At 53.7% G+C, this 21065-nt stretch overlaps 2 protein-coding genes across 2 annotated transcripts; both read right to left on the bottom strand.

The window, feature by feature from the left end:
* Positions 1 to 3564: 3564 nt before the first annotated feature.
* LOC136786404 (protocadherin alpha-2-like) lies at positions 3565 to 6195 on the bottom strand. The gene has a single exon (XM_066977258.1). The coding sequence runs from the start codon at positions 6121 to 6123 to the stop codon at positions 3565 to 3567; it is 2559 nt and encodes an 852-aa protein (XP_066833359.1). The 5' UTR covers positions 6124 to 6195.
* Positions 6196 to 6982: 787 nt separating this feature from the next.
* On the bottom strand, positions 6983 to 17378 carry LOC136786394 (protocadherin alpha-6-like). Its single transcript, XM_066977214.1, has one exon. It carries the CDS (start codon positions 14460 to 14462, stop codon positions 11958 to 11960), a length of 2505 nt encoding a protein of 834 aa, XP_066833315.1. The 5' UTR covers positions 14463 to 17378; the 3' UTR covers positions 6983 to 11957.
* Positions 17379 to 21065: the final 3687 nt, after the last annotated feature.

The raw sequence follows: 21065 nt of genomic DNA, 5'->3' as shown, positions 1-21065 counted from the left end.
GAACACCGGGCCAGGGATTGACACAAATAGCCTTCCTTGGAGACAGACAGACCTTGACAGGACGAGGCCCTGACCAGCCTCATCTAAATGCAGTTTTCATCCTGCTCTCAGCAAGGGAACCATGGATGTCCACGTGCCACCTTCAACACAAGGTACCTTAAGGTTCTATCACATGAGAAGCAAGAGGCAGACCTGAAAGCCAATGACATTCTCTCAAGGACAACCTCTGCTGTGAACAGTCCAAAAAACAGCACCCACACTCACAGCCAACTGCCCAGATGTCTGCTCTCTGTCAGCAGCCACAACTCAGCAGACTACATCTCATCCACTGTTACCAACACATTTCCAATATGAGAGAAGAAAAACAGCAGAGTGGGGAGTGGGACATTTTCATTACAGGAGAGATGAAAACCGAAGGATCCCATTCCACTTCATTGGAACACAAGGTCTGGACAACATTGGGAATACAAACTGCGCTTCTTCCTGTCCCTCCCAAGAATACGAGCAGAGGGAATATCTTGGGGAACTTCCAACAACTCAGGAGGAATCATCAGGAGTGGGAAAAGCTCCTGCCTGACCAACAACACTCCACCTTCAGACAAACATGATTAAAGGTACTAATGGCAGATTGTCTTCACAAGCAGGAACACCACAGAAACACTGGAGTGAGGACATTCAGAACTTGACTGCAAAGGGACCTGTGCAGTCCTTCTTCACACATGGCCTTTCTGTCCACATTTTCTCGCATGGACACCTCCCCAGGTCCCATCCTACACAAACCATGCTGCCATGATTCATCCCCATGCAGGAAGGGGATCCCCAGGGAAACAACAGGCAAAAGCCACCAAACACACAAAACACCGAAGTTGTGTGGCAGCAGGAATAACATGCTGCATCTCATGCTCAGAGATCTGAACTTCTGGGAATGCTGAGAGGCTCCTGGCCAAGGACCACACTGTGCCTGGCCTCTTCTCCACTTTTTCCTCTGGCATATTCTTTTCTGCACCCTGGGAAATCGGATCTTCAGCTCAACAGACATTCACCATTTTTTGATCAATGCCAGACATTGTCTTCATACCTGGCAAGAAGTTATGACAGGCTATACACAACAAGGTTCACACCCCGCACCTCCCTTCCGTTCCACCCCCCCTCCCCCCCCCCAAAAAAAAGAAAAGTAAAAAAACAAGAAACATCGGAAGGGGATTAAAATAAGGGACACGAATTTTATTAGAAATGTTTCAAGTGTGAACTCAATGCCTGCAGGACCACCACCACCATATCCACCCCTAACCTCTTGCACACCTTCAGCGGTCTCAGGGGGAAATGCTGCACACCAGGAAGAAACAGCATTTGTGGAGCCCATGTCATGACAGCTCTAAACACAGTCGGTATTGATTTTATTCTGACAGAGAAAAACTCAAATACTGAACAGCTAGCCTCAGTAAGATGTCCCAAACTGGGAGATGAGGATCTCTTCAATGCATGCCAACATATATGTGACAGATAAAAAACCATCATAAGGGGGTGACACACAAGAAGTCCATAAAACAAACAGCAATGCAATGCAAGAAGAATGACTAGAATAAATAACAAAGGTGCTCACCTATCTCATGTACCATTACCAGCTCTGTGTGAGAAGGAGGAAGACTCCAACATCGCTATATCATGAGCATCAGACACTCCACCAACTCTACCCAGTTGTAATGAACATGAGCTGGGCACAAGGAAACAATCACACCACATTTACCAGCACTCCCATAACACAAGAGAGGCTGGTCACTATGGAATGCATACAACTGGCACAGTCAGATCCTCTGAAGCTGTTCTTGAATAAAACGCCTTGGCTGATGCAGAAAAACAGATCCCTGTTACTCTGTTCCCTGCCCTGACCTCTGGCTGTGCTCTTTTACCTCTATATTGCAAACTACACACATAGCATACTCATAAAGGGAAAATATAATATGATTTGTGCTACTTCTTCCCCTTTACAAACTACTTTCTGATGGTAAAGAGAGTGAAAAAGTTGGTATACTTTCAATGCGCATAGAAAAAGACAGGGGACACAAGCATGGCTTGCAGAGAGCAGAGACATGGTAATCACAAGCAACTGCAACTCTACATGGAAACCATGCAACAGCAGGATAGGGAGGGACTCAAACCAACTTCCTTCGACATATTCTGACCTGCACAAGAAAAGGTCCTCTGCAACCTCATCTAACTCAACTTCAGCCCTTCACACAAGGACAACACATCCCTGCCTCAAGCAAAATCACCCACTCCACTTCCTGGTCCACTTCTCTGTGATGCCTGAAGTTTTTCCATCTTGTTCAACACATCCCGGAAGTGAGAAAGGGATTCACAACAAATGCAAGAGATATCCTCACAAGGTATTATACCTCAAATGACATTCTGGGCATTTCAGGTTCACATACTGTCTCAAGTTAAGGAAGACCTTCACCTCGTATCTCTTGGAGCCTGGGAGAGGTTTTGCTGAAAAACACTCCGGGACCATTCTGCCTCAGGCTTTGCTTTAGGCACCTTTGATCCCCCATTCTGGGACGTTCCATTACAAGACCTGTGTGTAAAGGAGGAAGACTCCAACATCGCCGTATCATGAGCATCAAACACTCCGTCAACTGCACCCAGCTCTAATGAGCGTGAGCTGGGCACAAGGAATCAGTCACACCACATTCACCAGCACTCCCAGGACGCAAGAGAGGCTGGTCACCGCAGAATGCATAGAACTGGCACAGTCAGATCTTCTGAAACTGTCCTTGAACAAAATGCCTTGGTTGATGCAGAAAAACGGTTCTCTGTTTCTTGTCCCAGTCTCCCGGTGTGCTATTCTACCTCTGTATTCCAAAGCACCCTAAAGGCATACTCATAAAAGGGAAAGTATAACATGTTTCATACTGCATCATGGCCTTCCAAAACAATCTACTGGTGAAAAAACATTGTATATTTTCAAGGGACATAGAATACACTTGATCATTTACACTTGTTCCATTAACCCTGTGTGAGAAATAGCAAGACACCAACAGCACGGTGTCAATAGCATCAGCCACTACAACTAAGCAACATCACAAATGGAGAATAGACTTCAGAGCTGAACCCTGACACAGACAGCATCTTTAACAAGAACACCAGGAGAAAAGTGTCCAGCTGCTAAAGTTACACTAGACGAACTCCATCAACTGATTACAGACAATACCCCAAAATAGCACCAGACATACATGGCCACAAAAAGAATAAGTTGAACAGACACCAACAGTGCTCACCTGCCCCACAACCCATTTCTAAAAGTGTGTGTGAAGGTGCAAGGCACGAATATCATAGTATCATCAGCATCTGACAGTACAATGACTTTCCAGCATTCTGCATGGAGTGAAGATCTCACAACTGACCCCTCGACGATATCTTGACCAAAACTACGAGGAAAACATTTATCAGCTAGTGTTCAGGTGCTCCAACTACACCACAGCTTCCAGAAAAGCCCTGTCCCAGCACCAGGAGTGGGGCTCCGAGTACACCAGCCTATGGCAGGACTCGCGCTGGGGCAAAGACTCAGGCCACAGCGGAAAACAGAACAGAAGAAGTGGGAAAAAAATAAAAAAACAACGGGCAACTTACCGCGCCTGAAGAGTATGGGGAGAGCGAAGGTCCCTTCTCGGCAGAACCGTTTTCTGCCGCGGGGCCGGGCGGCGGCGGGCAGTTGGGGCTGAAAACCATCAGGTCGCTCTTGCCCGCGCCGTCCGCCACGCACAGGCTCCGGCTCTGGCGCTGCGAGTACGACCAGCTGCCCACCTCGCTGGCGCACACCAGCGTCGCCGGCCCGGGCCCCGCCAGCACGGCCGCCCGCGGCGCCCAGCGCGACGCCCCGTACAGCACCACCGCCAGCAGGAACAGGCTCGACACCGCGCAGATGGCCACCACCAGCCACACGTTCGTCGCCGACGCCGCCGCCGCCGCCGCCGCGCCGCCCTCCGCGCCCGCCGCCGGCCGCAGCCCCGCCCCCGCCGACACCGCCCCCGCCGCCGCCAGCGCCGCCTCGGCGCCCTCCACCAGCGACACGCTCAGCGTGGCCGTGGCCGAGCGCGACGGCTCCCCGTGGTCCCGCACCACGATCAGCAGCCTCTGCCGCGGGCCGTCCGCCTCCTCCAGCGCCCGCGCCGTGCTCACCTCGCCGCTGTACAGCCCCACGCGGAACGGGCCCTTGCCCCGCGGCTCCCACAGCTCGTAGCGCAGCCACGCGTTGTAGCCCGAGTCCGCGTCCACCGCGCGGATCTTCGCCACCACCTGCCCCGCCGGCGCCCCCCACGCCGCCCACGCCCACAGCGACCCCGCCGACGACGACGACGACGACGCCTCGCCCGCAGCCCAGGGCCCCGGCCCGCCGCCGGCAGGCGGGAGCAGCGCCGGCGCGTTGTCGTTCTCGTCCACCACGAAGAGCTGCACCGTGGCGTTGCCGCACAGCGGCGGCTCGCCCGCGTCCACCGCCCGCACCTCGAACTGCAGCACCTGCAGCTCCTCGTAGTCCAGGGGCTGCAGCGCCCACAGCCGCCCGCTCTCCGCGTCCACCGACACGTAGCTCGACGCCGGACGCCACCCCGGCCCCGACCCCGACCCCGACCCCGCGCCCGCGCCCGCGCCGCCCTCCGCCACCGAGTAGCTCACGCGCCCGTTGCCCGCCTCGTCCGGGTCCCGCGCCCACAGCCGCGCCAGCTCCGCGCCCGCCGCGTTGTTCTCCCGCGCCAGCACCGTGTACACGGCCTGCGCGAACGCCGGCGCGTTGTCGTTCACGTCCGACACCGGCACCCGCAGCCCGCGGCTGGCGCGCAGCGGCGGCGCCCCGCCGTCCTCCGCCCGCACCTCCACCTCGTACTCCGACACCCGCTCCCGGTCCAGCGCCTCCCGCAGCACCAGCGAGTACGAGCCCGCGAACGTCGCCACCAGCCCGAACGGCGACGGCGGCCACACCGCGCACCGCACCCGCCCGTTCGCCCCCGAGTCCCGGTCCGACACGCTCAGCAGCGCCACCACCGTCCCCACCGACGCGTCCTCGGCCACCGGCACCGACAGCGACGTCACCCACACCTCGGGCGCGTTGTCGTTCACGTCCAACACCTCCAGCTCCACGCTGCAGTGTCCTGACAACGGGGGCGTCCCCTTGTCTCTCGCCTCAATGCGAAAGTCAAACACACTGACTTCTTCGAAGTCCAGGGGACCGACGAGTCGGATCTCGCCGGTGTGCGGATTAACGGAAATGAGATCTCTTCCACTCAGGGGAATAAAGTTGCTCGCGCTGTAGGTTACTTCACTGTTACTTCCCTCGTCCGGGTCCGTGGCACACACGCGCGCCAACAGTGTCCCCTCAGCTGCGCTCTCCAGCACCTGCACTTTATACACCGACTGGTTGAACTGGGGCGCGTTGTCGTTCGCATCCAGCACCGACACCACCAGCTCCACCGTGCCCGTCAGCGACGGCCTGCCCCCGTCTCTCGCCGTCAGCAACAGACGGTGCTCGGCCAGAGACTCGCGGTCCAGAGATTTCCTTAATACAAGATCAGGTATGATATTCCGTTCATTCTCTTTTTCTAATTCCAGAGCGAAGTGTTCGCTGGGGCTGAGGGTATAGGAGAGCTGCGCGTTGGCTCCGATATCCGCATCCGACGCGCCCTCCAGCGGGAAACGGGAACCGGGAGGCGAGTTTTCCGGGATGCTGAGGTTTTTGGTGGCGGCGGGGAAGAGCGGGGCATTGTCGTTGATGTCGGTGACCTCCACCTCCACGTGGAAGACGCGCAGCGGCCGCTCCAGCAGCACCTCCAGGCGCAGGGCGCAGGGCGCGCTCTTCCCGCACAGCTCCTCCCGGTCCAGCCGCGAGCTCACCACCAGCGCCCCGCTCGCCCCGCTCACCTCCACGCTCGCCCGCCGGCCCTGCGCCACCAGCCGCAGCCGCCGCGCCTCCGCCTCGCCCGCCTCCAGGCCCAGGTCCTGCGCCAGCCGACCCACCACCGTGCCGCCCTTGGCTTCCTCCGGCACCGAGTAGCGCACCTGCCCGCCGCCCAGCGCCCAGGCCGCCTGCAGCACCAGCACCCGCACCACGGCCCGCACGCACACCGCCATGGCCGCCGCCGCCGCCCGCGCCCCGCACGGCTCCCGCCGCCGCCGCCGCCGCTCTCCTGCCCGCCCCGCGCCGCTCCCCCCCCGCGCGCACAGCCGCCCTTCCCGCCGCCCCGGGGCGGAGCCGCCCTCCCGCCGCTCCCGCGCCGTTCCTGAGCCTGCAGCGACACCGTGTGCTCCGCCGCCTCACTCGCGCCCGCCGCCGCCAGCACGGCAGCGACGCCGCCCCCGCCTCGCGGGACGCCCCCGGCACTCGCGGGACGCCCCCGGCACTCGCGGGACACACCACGGCGACGGCGCCGCCACCGAGCCCAGCACAGGCCGAGACAGCAGCGCTAACGAGGGGGCAACAGCCCCGCAGCGCTGCGCTCCAGACGCCGCTCCCCGCACACCGACCGGCTCCCAGCCCTGCACGCACCACGCCGACGGACGCTCCTCTTCCTCACTTGCTTGTTTTTCCTGTCTTCCTCCTACTTTGCTTCTACTCCATTCTCTTTCTTGCTTCCTTTCTTGCTTCCCTAGATTCTTCTGGACGTCTTCTTTCCTTCTTTCACTACTAACCAACTTTCGTTTCTTTCCTCCCTCTGTCTTTGCTTCTTTGCTTCCTTCCTTTCCGTATTTTCCTGAATTTCCTTCCTTTCATTTCTTTCTTGCTTCCTTTCCTTCCTTCCCTGGCTCTTCCCTCCTTTGTTTCTCTTCCACTCTGTCTTGCTTGCTTCTTGCTTGCCTGCATTCTTCTCGACTTCTTTCTTCTCTCTTTCTTTCTCTTAGATTATTTCTTCATTATTTCTCTACCTCTCTTCCAGTTCCTTCTTTCATTCTTTCAGTTCCTTATTTCCTTTTCTCTTACTTATTTCATTCATCCTACAGTTTCTTCATGCTTCCTTCCTTTCCTTCACTCCTTCTATACATCTGCTTCTCTTCCTCTCCTCTTTACTTTTCCTTTTCTTCTTCCTCCTCTTCTTTTTTTTTCCTCCTTTATCAAAATGCTTTCCAAATGCCTGCACCACTCTTCCAATCAAGCTCAGACATGCTCTGAGGCAAGACCTCTTCTTCCTCTTCATCACCGCCTTCCATTCTGCTCTGTACAGCATCCCTTAGCACTCATGAGGACCATGTTCCCCCAGGAATTACTCTGATGAGCCACTGCACACCAGAGGATGTGGATGCAAACAGGCTCTAAGACCTCCACACAGATCAGGTGAGTCTTTCACTCACTTTCACTGCACTGCAACCAGCGCTCCCTGCATACCAACCGGCTTCCAGCCCTGCACACACCATGTAGACAGAGGCTCCTGCTTCCTTCTTTGCTTCATTCCTTTCTTTCTCATCTCTCTCCTCCTTTGTTTCTCCTCCATTCTCTATCTTGCTTGCTTTACAGCTTGCTTCTTTCTTGCATGCATTCTTCTTCATGCATGCTTTCTTTTGCATGCATTCTTCTGCATACATAATTCTTTCATTTTTTCTCCCTTTTCCTTCTTTCACTTCTTTCCTTCTCTCTGAAACGTCTTTCAGTTTAGCTCTACATTAATTCTTTTTTTTCTTTTTCTTTCATTCAACCTGTTCCTGCTTTCATTCTTTCTATTCCATACTTCCATCTCTTTGTACCTTCTTTCATTCTGTCAATTCCTTCTTTCATTCTTACAATATCTTCCCGCTTCCTTTCTTTCCTTCTCTCCTTCTATCCACTAATTTCTCTTCCTCTCCACTTCATTTTTCACTTTTTTACCTTCCCAGCATTAACCTTCAGAGCCTTTCACTTTCCCTCCTTGTCTGTCCTTTTTCATTCTCCTCTTCCTTTTTTTTTTTTTTCCCTGCTTTATCAAAATGCTTTCCAAATGCCTGCACCACTCTTCCCATCAAGCTTTGATATGTTCTTAGGTAAGACCTCTCTTCCCTGTTCCTCACCACCTTGGCTGAGCCTTGTTCAGCGTCCCTCAGAACTCATTAGGAAGACATCACCTCAGGAATTACTCTCCCAGAGAACTCATTCTCCTCTGCATGGGCTGCTACAGACCAGGAGACCTGGATGCCCACTGCAAACAGGTTCCAAAGACTCCAAAGAGCTCAGGTGAGTCTTTCATTGGGCAGCTCAAACTCAGCACACCCCTTCACACAAATCCTTTAAAAACGGGAAAAAGCACGGGGCAACCATAGCTCTCTCGCACTCCCACACACCTCAAGGAAGATGCATTAGTTGGTGCTCACTTGCCACCCACGTGCTGAATGGCAAGCTCTTGCTTTGCTTTTCAGGCACACATCCACTGCCAGAACAATCCAGCAGCAAGAACCTCAGGACCCAGTGAAATTACTCTCAGCAGAAAAATCTCATCTGTAACGTGAGCCAACCACCACACAAAGAAACAAACCCGCAAAGGTAACAACACTGCTTTTTAACTGAAAAATTACCAACACATCCCCCAGAGAAACGCAGTATGGTCCCTCCACTACATGTCTTTGCTGCTGCCTGCTCACACTGAGATGTAAAGCAACAGGAGAGGAACAAGATCAGGCAGCGGTGCTCTGCTGCTCCAAATCTACAGCCATTACACAGGCTACGTTCTGTCCATCCAACATGATGATATTGCAGTTAAATAACAAAAAGCCATGCATTGCTCGCTTCAACACATCTTCTCTGAGTACGATCCACTAACCTGTAGGATCAGTGCTTGCTTGTTTAGAAAAAGAAGCATTTCCATGACAGGAGAATTGCTTATAAAGAACAACGTTAATGAAAGTTATCAGAGATTTCTGGGGAAGCTGGATGGAAAAATTTCCTTCAGATGTGGGACACCTCTGAAATCACTGGACACCACACACTGCTCCCATACACTCGTTCACTTTTGGAATGAGCCCTGCTAGAAGAAACCCACCATCTCCACCAACACCAACTATGCAACACCTCCCCACACTGGGGGAAGTCAAGTGCACAAAGATTACACCCACCACATCATGCCTCCTTAGAAATTTCCTCTATTCATTACTCCAGGCAGACACCAGGGGAAGGAACTGTTGCCACTGAGAGAAACTGTTCTGTTGATGTCCACATATTCACCGGAAGGCTCCAAACCTACAGGCATTCCCCAGGCAATGTTGAGTCCATCCAACATAAAGGAAACACAACTAAACACATCTGTCTCTGAAACACATAGTTTTTGGATAGGAACAGCTTACCAGCAGCATCAGTGGTTTCTCGCTCAGAAAAAGGAATAGATTCATGGATGGAGAACTGGTTTAAAAGGGAAAGTCTCATTTAAAGTCTTCAGTGATTTCTAGGGAAGCTGGACTGTACAGAAAACATCAAGCTTAGCAAAAGCTCCTCAGTCATGGGAGAGTGTGAGGTGCTCCATGACACACAGCTATCACACAGGAAGCCATCGTGCAGGAGAGAAGAAAACCAAAGGATCCCATTCCCACTTCAGCAAAACACGAGCTTTGCCAACATCATGAACACGGAGAGCACTTCTTCCCCTCCTCCCCACTTTTTGGTCAATGCCACACTCTGGATTCCACCCAGCATCACCTTTTCCCACACACAAGGCTCATCTCCTACTCAGTATCATCCTGCCCATTGCCAAATGCCCACCCATTCTCCGTGCCGCTCAAAAAATCACTACCACAACACCCGAACGTTGCTCAACCCCACCGACACAATCCAGCTCCAAACCCACCTCTGAGCATCACCCTCTGCAGAGCCTCGCCTTCTCCCACCACTGCCAGGCTCTTCCCCCTGCACAAACGGCACTCACAAGGTTTTGCACTGGCTCAGCAATCCCAGATGGAAACGGAGAAAGCTGGACCGATGGACAACGTTTACAGCAGCTCCTGCTGGAGCCGCCACTCCTCATGCTCAGGAACACAGGAGTCAAAAGGCCATCTGCCAGACTGCTGCAAAGCCAGGCCCATGGTACAGAACAGTGAGATGAACAAAAACCAAGTGGGCAAACAAACAGAAAACTCTGCACAGAACCTGGGTAATTCTGTTTTCCTCCATGGAACACATCTCTGAGCAAGGCAACGACATCTCAACACCAACAGATGTAGGAACTAAGACCGCCTGCTGGAACCACACAGACCAAGAAGATTTGAAACGTTACCCTTCCAAAACAACCTGCATGCAATGCATTCATCAGAAAGCTTTCAAGTGCTAGCTTTACTGAATAGGATTAGAGGCAACAGGGAAAGCCTGAACTGCCTTTTCTCCTTTCATGGTAACTTCACTGTGAGAACCAAAGTGGAGCTGCTTACACAGCGGACAAAGAAAACCCTCAAGTCCCAGTCGTCACCTTGCATCATGTCGCCTTCACAGGAGAATCAGGCAACAGGAGGAAAGACTTTGGGGCATGAAACCACATCTGATATCAGCACACTCTGACCTCCGTAGCCCCAAAGGAAGTGAGTAGTGCCTGCTGAACTCTCACAGGCAGACAACTCTTCATGTCTTGAGCTCCTTCAGCCATCTCATCTCATCTCATCTTCTCCCAGCAGCAGGAGCAATGCTCTGCGCACTCCAGTCCTTTCAAAGCCCCTCTCTGGGGCACAGACATCAAGGGGCATAGAAAAAAACAAGTCCACACTGGTATGGCTTGCAAACAGCAGAGATCTGAAAATGGCAAGGTTATGGATCACATCAGGAAATGGCCAAGTCCCATTTAGTGCCATTGCCACATTCACCTCCACCTGATTACACACCTTCTCCTCTCACCCCAAAGGCTCACTCCACCATTCACAGACCCTTCCCATCAATAACAGCTCCAAAACCTGCAAAACCATGCCAATGGATTCCTACACATGGGGTCTGGCAGATTCTTTGAAAGAAAACAGAACAGTGTGTGACATGCCACTTCCCTGACCAGTAACACCACTGCACAGTCAGAAAAGCCCAAAGGCCCAAGTGTCACCTTCAGCATCTATTCTTGAGTGAACAATTAAAACACAGGAAGACAGAGGTCTCAAAAAAAAACAACAGCAAACTGCAGAACAACAACAGCACACTCTGCATTCAGAGTCTTAAAAGGCAGTGAATACTGTCTGGTGGGATTTCACCACCAGACTGACTCCTCATGGCCTGCAGTCCTTCAGCAATCTTGTGCAGAAATGCTACACACCAGTAAACAACAGCATTTATGGAACCCATGTCATGATAGCTCCAATAAACATCCGCATTAATTGTATTCTCTTTGAGAAAAAGCTCAGATACTTAACAGTTAGCATAAGTAAGATGTTCCAAACCAGGAGCTGAGGAGAGCTTGGAGACGCAAACACAGAGATGCAAATGGTAAACTAACACCATCAGCTGATTAAAGACAATAGCCAGAATAGGACAAGGCATACGTGGCCGCAACTAGAAGTCGAACAGGCACCAATGGTGCTCAGCTGCCACACATCCCATTTCAAACCATGGGTGAGAAGGAGCAAGACACCAATATCACTGTGTCATCAGCATCAGATAGATCTACTTTCCAGCATCATGCATGCAGAGAAGATTTCACAGCTAACCCCTCCACCACCACATCTTGACCAAAAGCATGAAGAAAACATTCATCAGCAAGTCTTCAGGTACTCTAGCTACACCAGAGGAAGGGCCCTATCCCGGCAGCAGGAGGGGGGATCCGAGTACAGCAGCCCTTGGCAGGACCCGCGCTGGGGCACAGACCCAGGCCACAGCGCTGTCGGAACTCGCAGCTCGAGCACCTGACGAGCACCGAGCGGCCGCGGGCCTGGGGGTTGCGCCCGGCTGCCACAACCCCCTCGAGGGGGCAGGCGGGAGCAGGAACGAGGAAGGAGCAGAAGGGAGCGAGGAAAAGATTTTAAAGGGCGAGGAAAAGGGAGAAAGATTAAAGGGCAAGGGGAGGGCGAGTGGCACTGACCGTGTCCAGGAGAGCGGGCGGCTCCTGCGGCGGCTCCTTCGGCGCGGGGCCGGGCGGCGGCGGGCAGTTGGGGCTGAAAACCATCAGGTCGCTCTTGCCCGCGCCGTCCGCCACGCACAGGCTCCGGCTCTGGCGCTGCGAGTACGACCAGCTGCCCACCTCGCTGGCGCACACCAGCGTCGCCGGCCCGGGCCCCGCCAGCACGGCCGCCCGCGGCGCCCAGCGCGACGCCCCGTACAGCACCACCGCCAGCAGGAACAGGCTCGACACCGCGCAGATGGCCACCACCAGCCACACGTTCGTCGCCGACGCCGCCGCCGCCGCCGCCGCGCCGCCCTCCGCGCCCGCCGCCGGCCGCAGCCCCGCCCCCGCCGACACCGCCCCCGCCGCCGCCAGCGCCGCCTCGGCGCCCTCCACCAGCGACACGCTCAGCGTGGCCGTGGCCGAGCGCGACGGCTCCCCGTGGTCCCGCACCACGATCAGCAGCCTCTGCCGCGGGCCGTCCGCCTCCTCCAGCGCCCGCGCCGTGCTCACCTCGCCGCTGTACAGCCCCACGCGGAACGGGCCCTTGCCCCGCGGCTCCCACAGCTCGTAGCGCAGCCACGCGTTGTAGCCCGAGTCCGCGTCCACCGCGCGGATCTTCGCCACCACCTGCCCCGCCGGCGCCCCCCACGCCGCCCACGCCCACAGCGACCCCGCCGACGACGACGACGACGACGCCTCGCCCGCAGCCCAGGGCCCCGGCCCGCCGCCGGCAGGCGGGAGCAGCGCCGGCGCGTTGTCGTTCTCGTCCACCACGAAGAGCTGCACCGTGGCGTTGCCGCACAGCGGCGGCTCGCCCGCGTCCACCGCCCGCACCTCGAACTGCAGCACCTGCAGCTCCTCGTAGTCCAGGGGCTGCAGCGCCCACAGCCGCCCGCTCTCCGCGTCCACCGACACGTAGCTCGACGCCGGACGCCACCCCGACCCCGACCCCGACCCCGACCCCGCGCCCGCGCCGCCCTCCGCCACCGAGTAGCTCACGCGCCCGTTGCCCGCCTCGTCCGGGTCCCGCGCCCATAGCCGCGCCAGCTCCGCGCCCGCCGCGTTGTTCTCCCGCGCCAGCACCGTGTACACGGCCTGCGCGAACGCCGGCGCGTTGTCGTTCACGTCCGACACCGGCACCCGCAGCCCGCGGCTGGCGCGCAGCGGCGGCGCCCCGCCGTCCTCCGCCCGCACCTCCACCTCGTACTCCGACACCCGCTCCCGGTCCAGCGCCTCCCGCAGCACCAGCGAGTACGAGCCCGCGAACGTCGCCACCAGCCCGAACGGCGACGGCGGCCACACCGCGCACCGCACCCGCCCGTTCGCCCCCGAGTCCCGGTCCGACACGCTCAGCAGCGCCACCACCGTCCCCACCGACGCGTCCTCGGCCACCGGCACCGACAGCGACGTCACCCACACCTCGGGCGCGTTGTCGTTCACGTCCAACACCTCCACCACCACCTTGCAGTGACCCGACAGGGGTGGGTTTCCCATGTCCTTTGCATCCACTTGTATGCGATACACTCCAACGTCCTCAAAATCTAGGGAACCTCTCAGATAAATCTCTCCACTCTTTTTGTGAATTCCAAACACGTCTCTTCCATCCTGAGGAAACAAGCTCTGAAGAGAATAAGAGATGTTCCTATTGCTGCCCTCATCCAAATCCGTGGCATTTACTCTCAGCACAAAAGTGCCCATTTCAGTATTTTCCGGCAGCCGCACTTTATACACCGACTGGTTGAACTGGGGCGCGTTGTCGTTCGCATCCAGCACCGACACCACCAGCTCCACCGTGCCCGTCAGCGACGGCCTGCCCCCGTCTCTCGCCGTCAGCAACAGACGGTGCTCGGCCAGAGACTCGCGGTCCAGACCTTTCCTCAGCACCAAGAATAACGACTCGGTATCATCCTCTGTTTTCTGCAAATCCAGAGCGAAGTGCTCGCTGGGGCTGAGGGTATAGGAGAGCTGCGCGTTGGCTCCGATATCCGCATCCGACGCGCCCTCCAGCGGGAAACGGGAACCGGGAGGCGAGTTTTCCGATAAACTGAGGTTTACCAGAGCGGCGGGGAAGAGCGGGGCATTGTCGTTGATGTCGGTGACCTCCACCTCCACGTGGAAGACGCGCAGCGGCCGCTCCAGCAGCACCTCCAGGCGCAGGGCGCAGGGCGCGCTCTTCCCGCACAGCTCCTCCCGGTCCAGCCGCGAGCTCACCACCAGCGCCCCGCTCGCCCCGCTCACCTCCACGCTCGCCCGCCGGCCCTGCGCCACCAGCCGCAGCCGCCGCGCCTCCGCCTCGCCCGCCTCCAGGCCCAGGTCCTGCGCCAGCCGACCCACCACCGTGCCGCCCTTGGCTTCCTCCGGCACCGAGTAGCGCACCTGCCCGCCGCCCAGCGCCCAGGCCGCCTGCAGCACCAGCACCCGCACCACGGCCCGCACGCACACCGCCATGGCCGCCGCCGCCGCCCGCGCCCCGCACGGCTCCCGCCGCCGCCGCCGCCGCTCTCCTGCCCGCCCCGCGCCGCTCCCCCCGCGCGCACAGCCGCCCTTCCCGCCGCCCCGGGGCGGAGCCGCCCTCCCGCCGCTCCCGCGCCGTTCCTGAGCCTGCAGCGACACCGTGTGCTCCGCCGCCTCACTCGCGCCCGCCGCCGCCAGCACGGCAGCGACGCCGCCCCCGCCTCGCGGGACGCCCCCGGCACTCGCGGGACGCCCCCGGCACTCGCGGGACACACCACGGCGACGGCGCCGCCACCGAGCCCAGCACAGGCCGAGACAGCAGCGCTAACGAGGGGGCAACAGCCCCGCAGCGCTGCGCTCCAGACGACGCTCCCCGCACACCGACCGGCTCCCAGCCCTGCACGCACCACGGCAATGGATGCTTCTGCTTGCTTGTTTGTTTCCTTCCTTTCTTTCTCGTCTATCTTCTCATTTTCTTCTCCTCCATTCTCTGCCTTGCTTGCTTTCCTGCTTGCTTCTTGCTTGCGTGCTTTCTTCTGCATGCATACTTCGTTCCTTCTTTCTCCCTTTTCCTTCTTTTGCTTCTTTCCTTCTTCATATACCTTCATTCTTTCTCTCTGTTCCTTCATTATTCCTTTCTTTTATTTTGTTCATTCGATTTCTTCTTCCTTTTTCTTCTTATGTTCCTTCCTTTTTTCTGTTACTTCCTTTCAGTCTTTCAATTTCTTCTTTTATTCTTACAACTTCTTCCTGGTTTCCTGGTTTCCTTCTCTCCTTCTATCCATCTGCTTCTCTTCCTCTCCTCTTTAATTTTCACTTTTCCCTTCCCTGCATTAACCTTCATAACCTTTCCCTTTCCCTTCCTGGCCCTTTTTTCTTCTTCCTTCCCCCCCCCCTTTTTTTTCCTGCTTCATTAAAACGCTATCCAAATGCCTGCACACACTCAGCATTAAGCACAGACATGACCTCAGCCAAGCTCTCTTCATCTTCCTCACAGCCTTGCTTTGAGCTCTGTACAGCGTCCCTCAGCACTCAGGAGGATGACATCCCCTTGGGTATTACTCTTCCAGAGAACTCGCTCTCCTCCTCTAAATAGGCTACTGCAGACCAGGATACCAGGATGCACACTGCAAGCAGGTTCTAAGGACTCCACACTGCTCAGGTGAGTCTTTCATTCAGCAGCTCAGATCCATCATAACCCAGCATGCAAATCCTCCAAGAAGGGGAAAAAGCACAGGGGAAAAGCAGATCTCTCACACAACCCTACACCCCAAGGAAGAAGCTTTGGTGCGGCTCACTTGCCAACCACATGCCAACTGGTGAGCTCTCGTTTAGCTTTTCAGGTAAACATCCACTGCCAGAACATTCCAGCAGCAAGAACCTCAGGACACAGGACAAGTACTCCCACCAGAAACATCTCATCCATAACAAGAGCCAACCATCACAAAACCCAGCAACTCCACGAAGGTAACACCACTGCTTTTTCACTGAAAAAAAATACCTCAACCAGCAACACATTCCCCCAGAGAAAAGCAGAAGGATCTGTCCTCTACATGTCTTTCGTGCCACCTGCTCACACTGAGCTGGGAAGCAATAGGAAAGGAACGAGATCAGGCAACAGGACTATGCTGCTCCAAACCTAAAGACATTACTCAGGCTACGTCCCATCCATCCAACATCAACATATTGCAGTTAAATAGCAAAAACTCATGCATTGCTCTCTTGAACACATCTTCTCTGAGTACGAGACACTTACCTGTAAGATCAGTGCTTGCTTGTTTAGAAAAAGAAGCATTTCCACGAGAAGAGAATGGCTTGTAAAGCACAATTTCTTTAAAAGTTATCAGAGATTTCTGGGGAAGATGGATGGAAAAACTTCCTTCAGCTATGTGACATCTTGGAAGTCATTGGACACCACGCACTGCTACCATACGCACACTCACGTTTTGGAATGAGCTGTATTACAAGAGATGCACCATCTCGACCAAGGCCAACTATGCAAGTGCACAGACACAGGGGGGAAGTCAAGTGCACAAAGATTACACCCACCCCACCACGTCTCCTTAGAAATTTCCTGTATTTCTGAAATCAGGCAGACACCAGGGGAAGGAACTGTTGCCACTGGGAGAAACTGTTCTCCCTGTTGGTCCCCACACACTCACCAGAAGGCTCCAAGCCTACAGGCATTCCCCAGACAATGTTCAGTCCATCCAACATAAAGGGAACACAACTGAAAAGCAAAACATACATACTTTTGTCTCTCAAAAACATATTCTTTGCAGATGAATGAGTGAACTGCAGCATTAGTGATTGCTTGCTCAGGAAAAGGGACAGATTATAGCACGGAGAATCAGTTTAAAAGATAAATTCTCATTTAAAGTTATCAGTGATTTCTAGGGAAGCTGGACTGAACAGAAATCAACAAGGAAGCTTTCATGCAGGAGAGAAGAAAACAAAAGGATCCCATTCAAATTCATCAAAACATGAGCTTTACCAACATCGTAAACATGGAGAGCACTTCTTCCCCTCCTCCCCACTTTTTGGCCAATACCACACTCCAGCTTACACCCAGAACCTCCATTTCTCACATACAAGGCTCGTTTCCTGCTCAACACCATCCTGCCCATTGTCAAATGCCCGCGCACACTCCATGCCTCTTCCAAAATCACTGCTACAACACCTGAACGATGCTCCACCCCACAGACAGCATCCAGCTCCAAATCCATCTCCTGAGCATCACCCTCTGCAGAGCCTCGCCTTCTCCCACCACTGCCAGGATCTTCCCCCGAAATGGCACTCTCAAGGCTTTGCACTGGCTCAGCAATCTCAGATGGAAATGGAGAAAGCTGGCCTGATGGACATTTACAACAGCTTCTGCTGGAGCCGCCACTCCTCATGCTCAAGAACACAGGAGTCAAAGGCCATCTGCCAGACTGCTGCAAAGCCAGGCCTATGGTACAGAAGACTGAGATGAAGGAAAACCAAGTGGACAGACAAAAACAAAACTCTACACAGAACCTGGGGAGGCCCTGGAACACCGGGCCAGGGATTGACACAAGTAGCCTTCCTTGGAGACAGACAGACCTTGACAGGATGAGGCCCTGACCAGCCTCATCTAAATGCAGTTTTCATCCTGCTCTCAGCAAGGGAACCATGGATGTCCACGTGCCACCTTCAGCATGAGGTTCCTTAAGGTTCTATCACATTGGAAGCAAGAGGCAGACCTGAAAGCCAATGACATTCTCTCAAGGACAACCTCTGCTCTGAACAGTCCAAAAAACAGCACCCACACTCACAGCCAACTGCCCAAATGTCTGCTCTCTGTCAGCAGCCACAACTCAGCAGACTACATCTCATCCACTGTTACCAACACATTTCCAATATGAGAGAAGAAAAACAGCAGAGTGGGGAGTGGGACATTTTCATTACAGGAGAGATGAAAACCGAAGGATCCCATTCCACTTCATTGGAACACAAGGTCTGGACAACATTGGGAATACAAACTGCGCTTCTTCCTGTCCCTCCCAAGAATACGAGCAGAGGGAACATCTTGGGGAACTTCCGACAACTCAGGAGGAATCATCAGGAGTGGGAAAAGCTCCTGCCTGAGCAACAACACTCCACCTTCAGACAGACATGATTAAAGGCACTAATGGCAGATATCTTCACAAGCAGAACGCCACAGAAACACTGGAGTGAGGACATTCAGAACTTGACTGCAAAGGGCCCTGTGCAGTCCTTCTTCACACATGGCCTTTCTGTCCACATTTTCTCGCATGGACACCTCCCCAGGTCCCATCCTACATAAACCATGCTGCCATGATTCATCCCCATGCAGGAAGGGGATCCCCAGGGAAACAACAGGCAAAAGCCACCAAACACACAGAACACCAAAGTTGTGTGGCAGCAGGAATAACATGCTGCATCTCATGCTCAGAGATCTGAACTTCTGGGAATTCTGAGAGGCTCCTGGCCAAGGACCACACTGTGCCTGGCCTCTTCTCCACTTTTTCCTCTGGCATATTCTTTTCTGCACCCTGGGAAATCGGATCTTCAGCTCAACAGACATTCACCATTTTTTGATCAATGCCAGACATTGTCTTCACACCTGGCAAGAAGTTATGACAGGCTATACACAACAAGGTTCACACCCCGCACCTCCCTCCCGTTCCACCCCCCCTCCCCCCCCAAAAAAAAAGAAAAGAAAGTAATAAAACAAGAAACATCGTAAGGGGATTAAAATAAGGGACACGAATTTTATTAGAAATGTTTCAAGTGTGAACTCAATGCCTGCAGGACCACCACCACCATATCCACCCCTAACCTCTTGCACACCTTCAGCGGTCTCAGGGGGAAATGCTGCACACCAGGAAGAAACAGCATTTGTGGAGCCCATGTCATGACAGCTCTAAACACAGTCGGTATTGATTTTATTCTGACAGAGAAAAACTCAAATACTGAACAGCTAGCCTCAGTAAGATGTCCCAAACTGAGAGATGAGGATCTCTTCAATGCATGCCAACATTTTTGTGACAGATAAAAAACCATCATAAGGGGGTGACACACAAGAAGTCCATAAAACAAACAGCAATGCAATGCAAGAAGAATGACTAGAATAAATAACAAAGGTGCTCACCTATCTCATGTACCATTACCAGCTCTGTGTGAGAAGGAGGAAGACTCCAACATCGCTATATCATGAGCATCAGACACTCCACCAACTCTACCCAGTTGTAATGAACATGAGCTGGGCACAAGGAAACAATCACACCACATTTACCAGCACTCCCATAACACAAGAGAGGCTGGTCACTATGGAATGCATACAACTGGCACAGTCAGATCCTCTGAAGCTGTTCTTGAATAAAACGCCTTGGCTGATGCAGAAAAACAAATCCCTGTTACTCTGTTCCTTGCCCTGACCTCTGGCTGTGCTCTTTTACCTCTATATTGCAAACTACACACATAGCATACTCATAAAGGGAAAATATAATATGATTTGTGCTACTTCTTCCCCTTTACAAACTACTTTCTGGTGGTAAAGAGAGTGAAAAAGTTGGTATATTTTCAATGCGCATAGAAAAAGACGGGACACAAGCATGGCTTGCAGAGAGCAGAGACATGGTGATCACAAGCAACTGCAACTCTACATGGAAACCATGCAACAGCAGGATAGGGAGGGACTCAAACCAACTTCCTTCGACATATTCTGACCTGCACAAGAAAAGGTCCTCTGCAACCTCATCTAACTCAACTTCAGCCCTTCACACAAGGATAACACATCCCTGCCTCAAGCAAAATCACCCACTCCACTTCCTGGTCCACTTCTCTGTGATGCCTGAAGTTTTTCCATCTTGTTCAACACATCCCGGAAGTGAGAAAGGGATTCACAACAGATGCAAGAGATATCCTCACAAGGTATTATACCTCAAATGACATTCTGGGCATTTCAGGTTCACATACTGTCTCAAGTTAAGGAAGACCTTCACCTCGTATCTCTTGGAGCCTGGGAGAGGTTTTGCTGAAAAACACTCCGGGACCATTCTGCCTCAGGCTTTGCTTTAGGCACCTTTGATCCCCCATTCTGGGACGTGTGTTCTCAACACAGACATCTCTCCTTCTTGTGTTATGGCACGCAATGCAGACTATTGATTTCCTTTTCCCTTAAGCAGTCTGACTTCCCCCAAAGGTTCTGGTTCACATTAGGGAACAGCCAACTGCCACTCAGTGCCATTGCCACATTCACTTCCACCAGATGACACACCTTCCCTTCCCACCCCAAGGCTCACTTCAGTTTTCACAGACCTTTTCCGTCAATGACAGCTGTGAAAACTGCAAAACTGGAACCACACACAGCAATAAGATTTCACATGCCACAACAAGGTTACACACCACAACAAGGTCCCCACAGAACGGAAACAAACATACAAACAAAGCCATTTGCATTACAAACCATTCAAGTGCACACTCAATACCAAGGAATACTATCTGCAGGACCACCATCAGCATGCTTCATGTTGTGTACTCCTTCAGCAATCACAGGTGGAAACACCGCACACCAGTTAGAAACAGTCTTTGTGAAGCCAATGTCGTGAAAGCTCTAAGCACAATCAGCACTGATTATATTCTATCAGAGAAAAACTTAAATACTGAACAGCCTAGCTTCAGTAAGATGTTCCAAACCAGGAGATGAAGAACTTTTGGATGCATGCCAAGAGAGATGTGAATGTTTAGAGATACATCATGAAGGGATTAAATGCAATAGGCATGTGAAACGAACAGCAATGCAAAGTAAGAACAAGTAGAACAAACACCAAAGGTACTCCCCTATCTCATGTTCTATTACAAGACCTATGTGTAAAGGAGGAAGACTCTAACATCGCTGTATCATGAGCATCAAACACTCCGTCAACTGCACCCAGCTCTAATGAGCGTGAGCTGGGCACAAGGAATCAGTCACACCACATTCACCAGCACTCCCAGGACGCAAGAGAGGCTGGTCACCGCAGAATGCATAGAACTGGCACAGTCAGATCTTCTGAAACTGTCCTTGAACAAAATGCCTTGATTGATGCAGAAAAACAGTTCTCTGTTTTT

Source organism: Anser cygnoides, chromosome 14, assembly GCF_040182565.1.
Source record: "Anser cygnoides isolate HZ-2024a breed goose chromosome 14, Taihu_goose_T2T_genome, whole genome shotgun sequence".
Taxonomy (NCBI): Eukaryota; Metazoa; Chordata; class Aves; order Anseriformes; family Anatidae; genus Anser; species Anser cygnoides.
The sequence above is the reverse complement of the archived record's forward strand: the minus strand, read 5'-3'. Positions and strand labels throughout refer to the sequence as shown.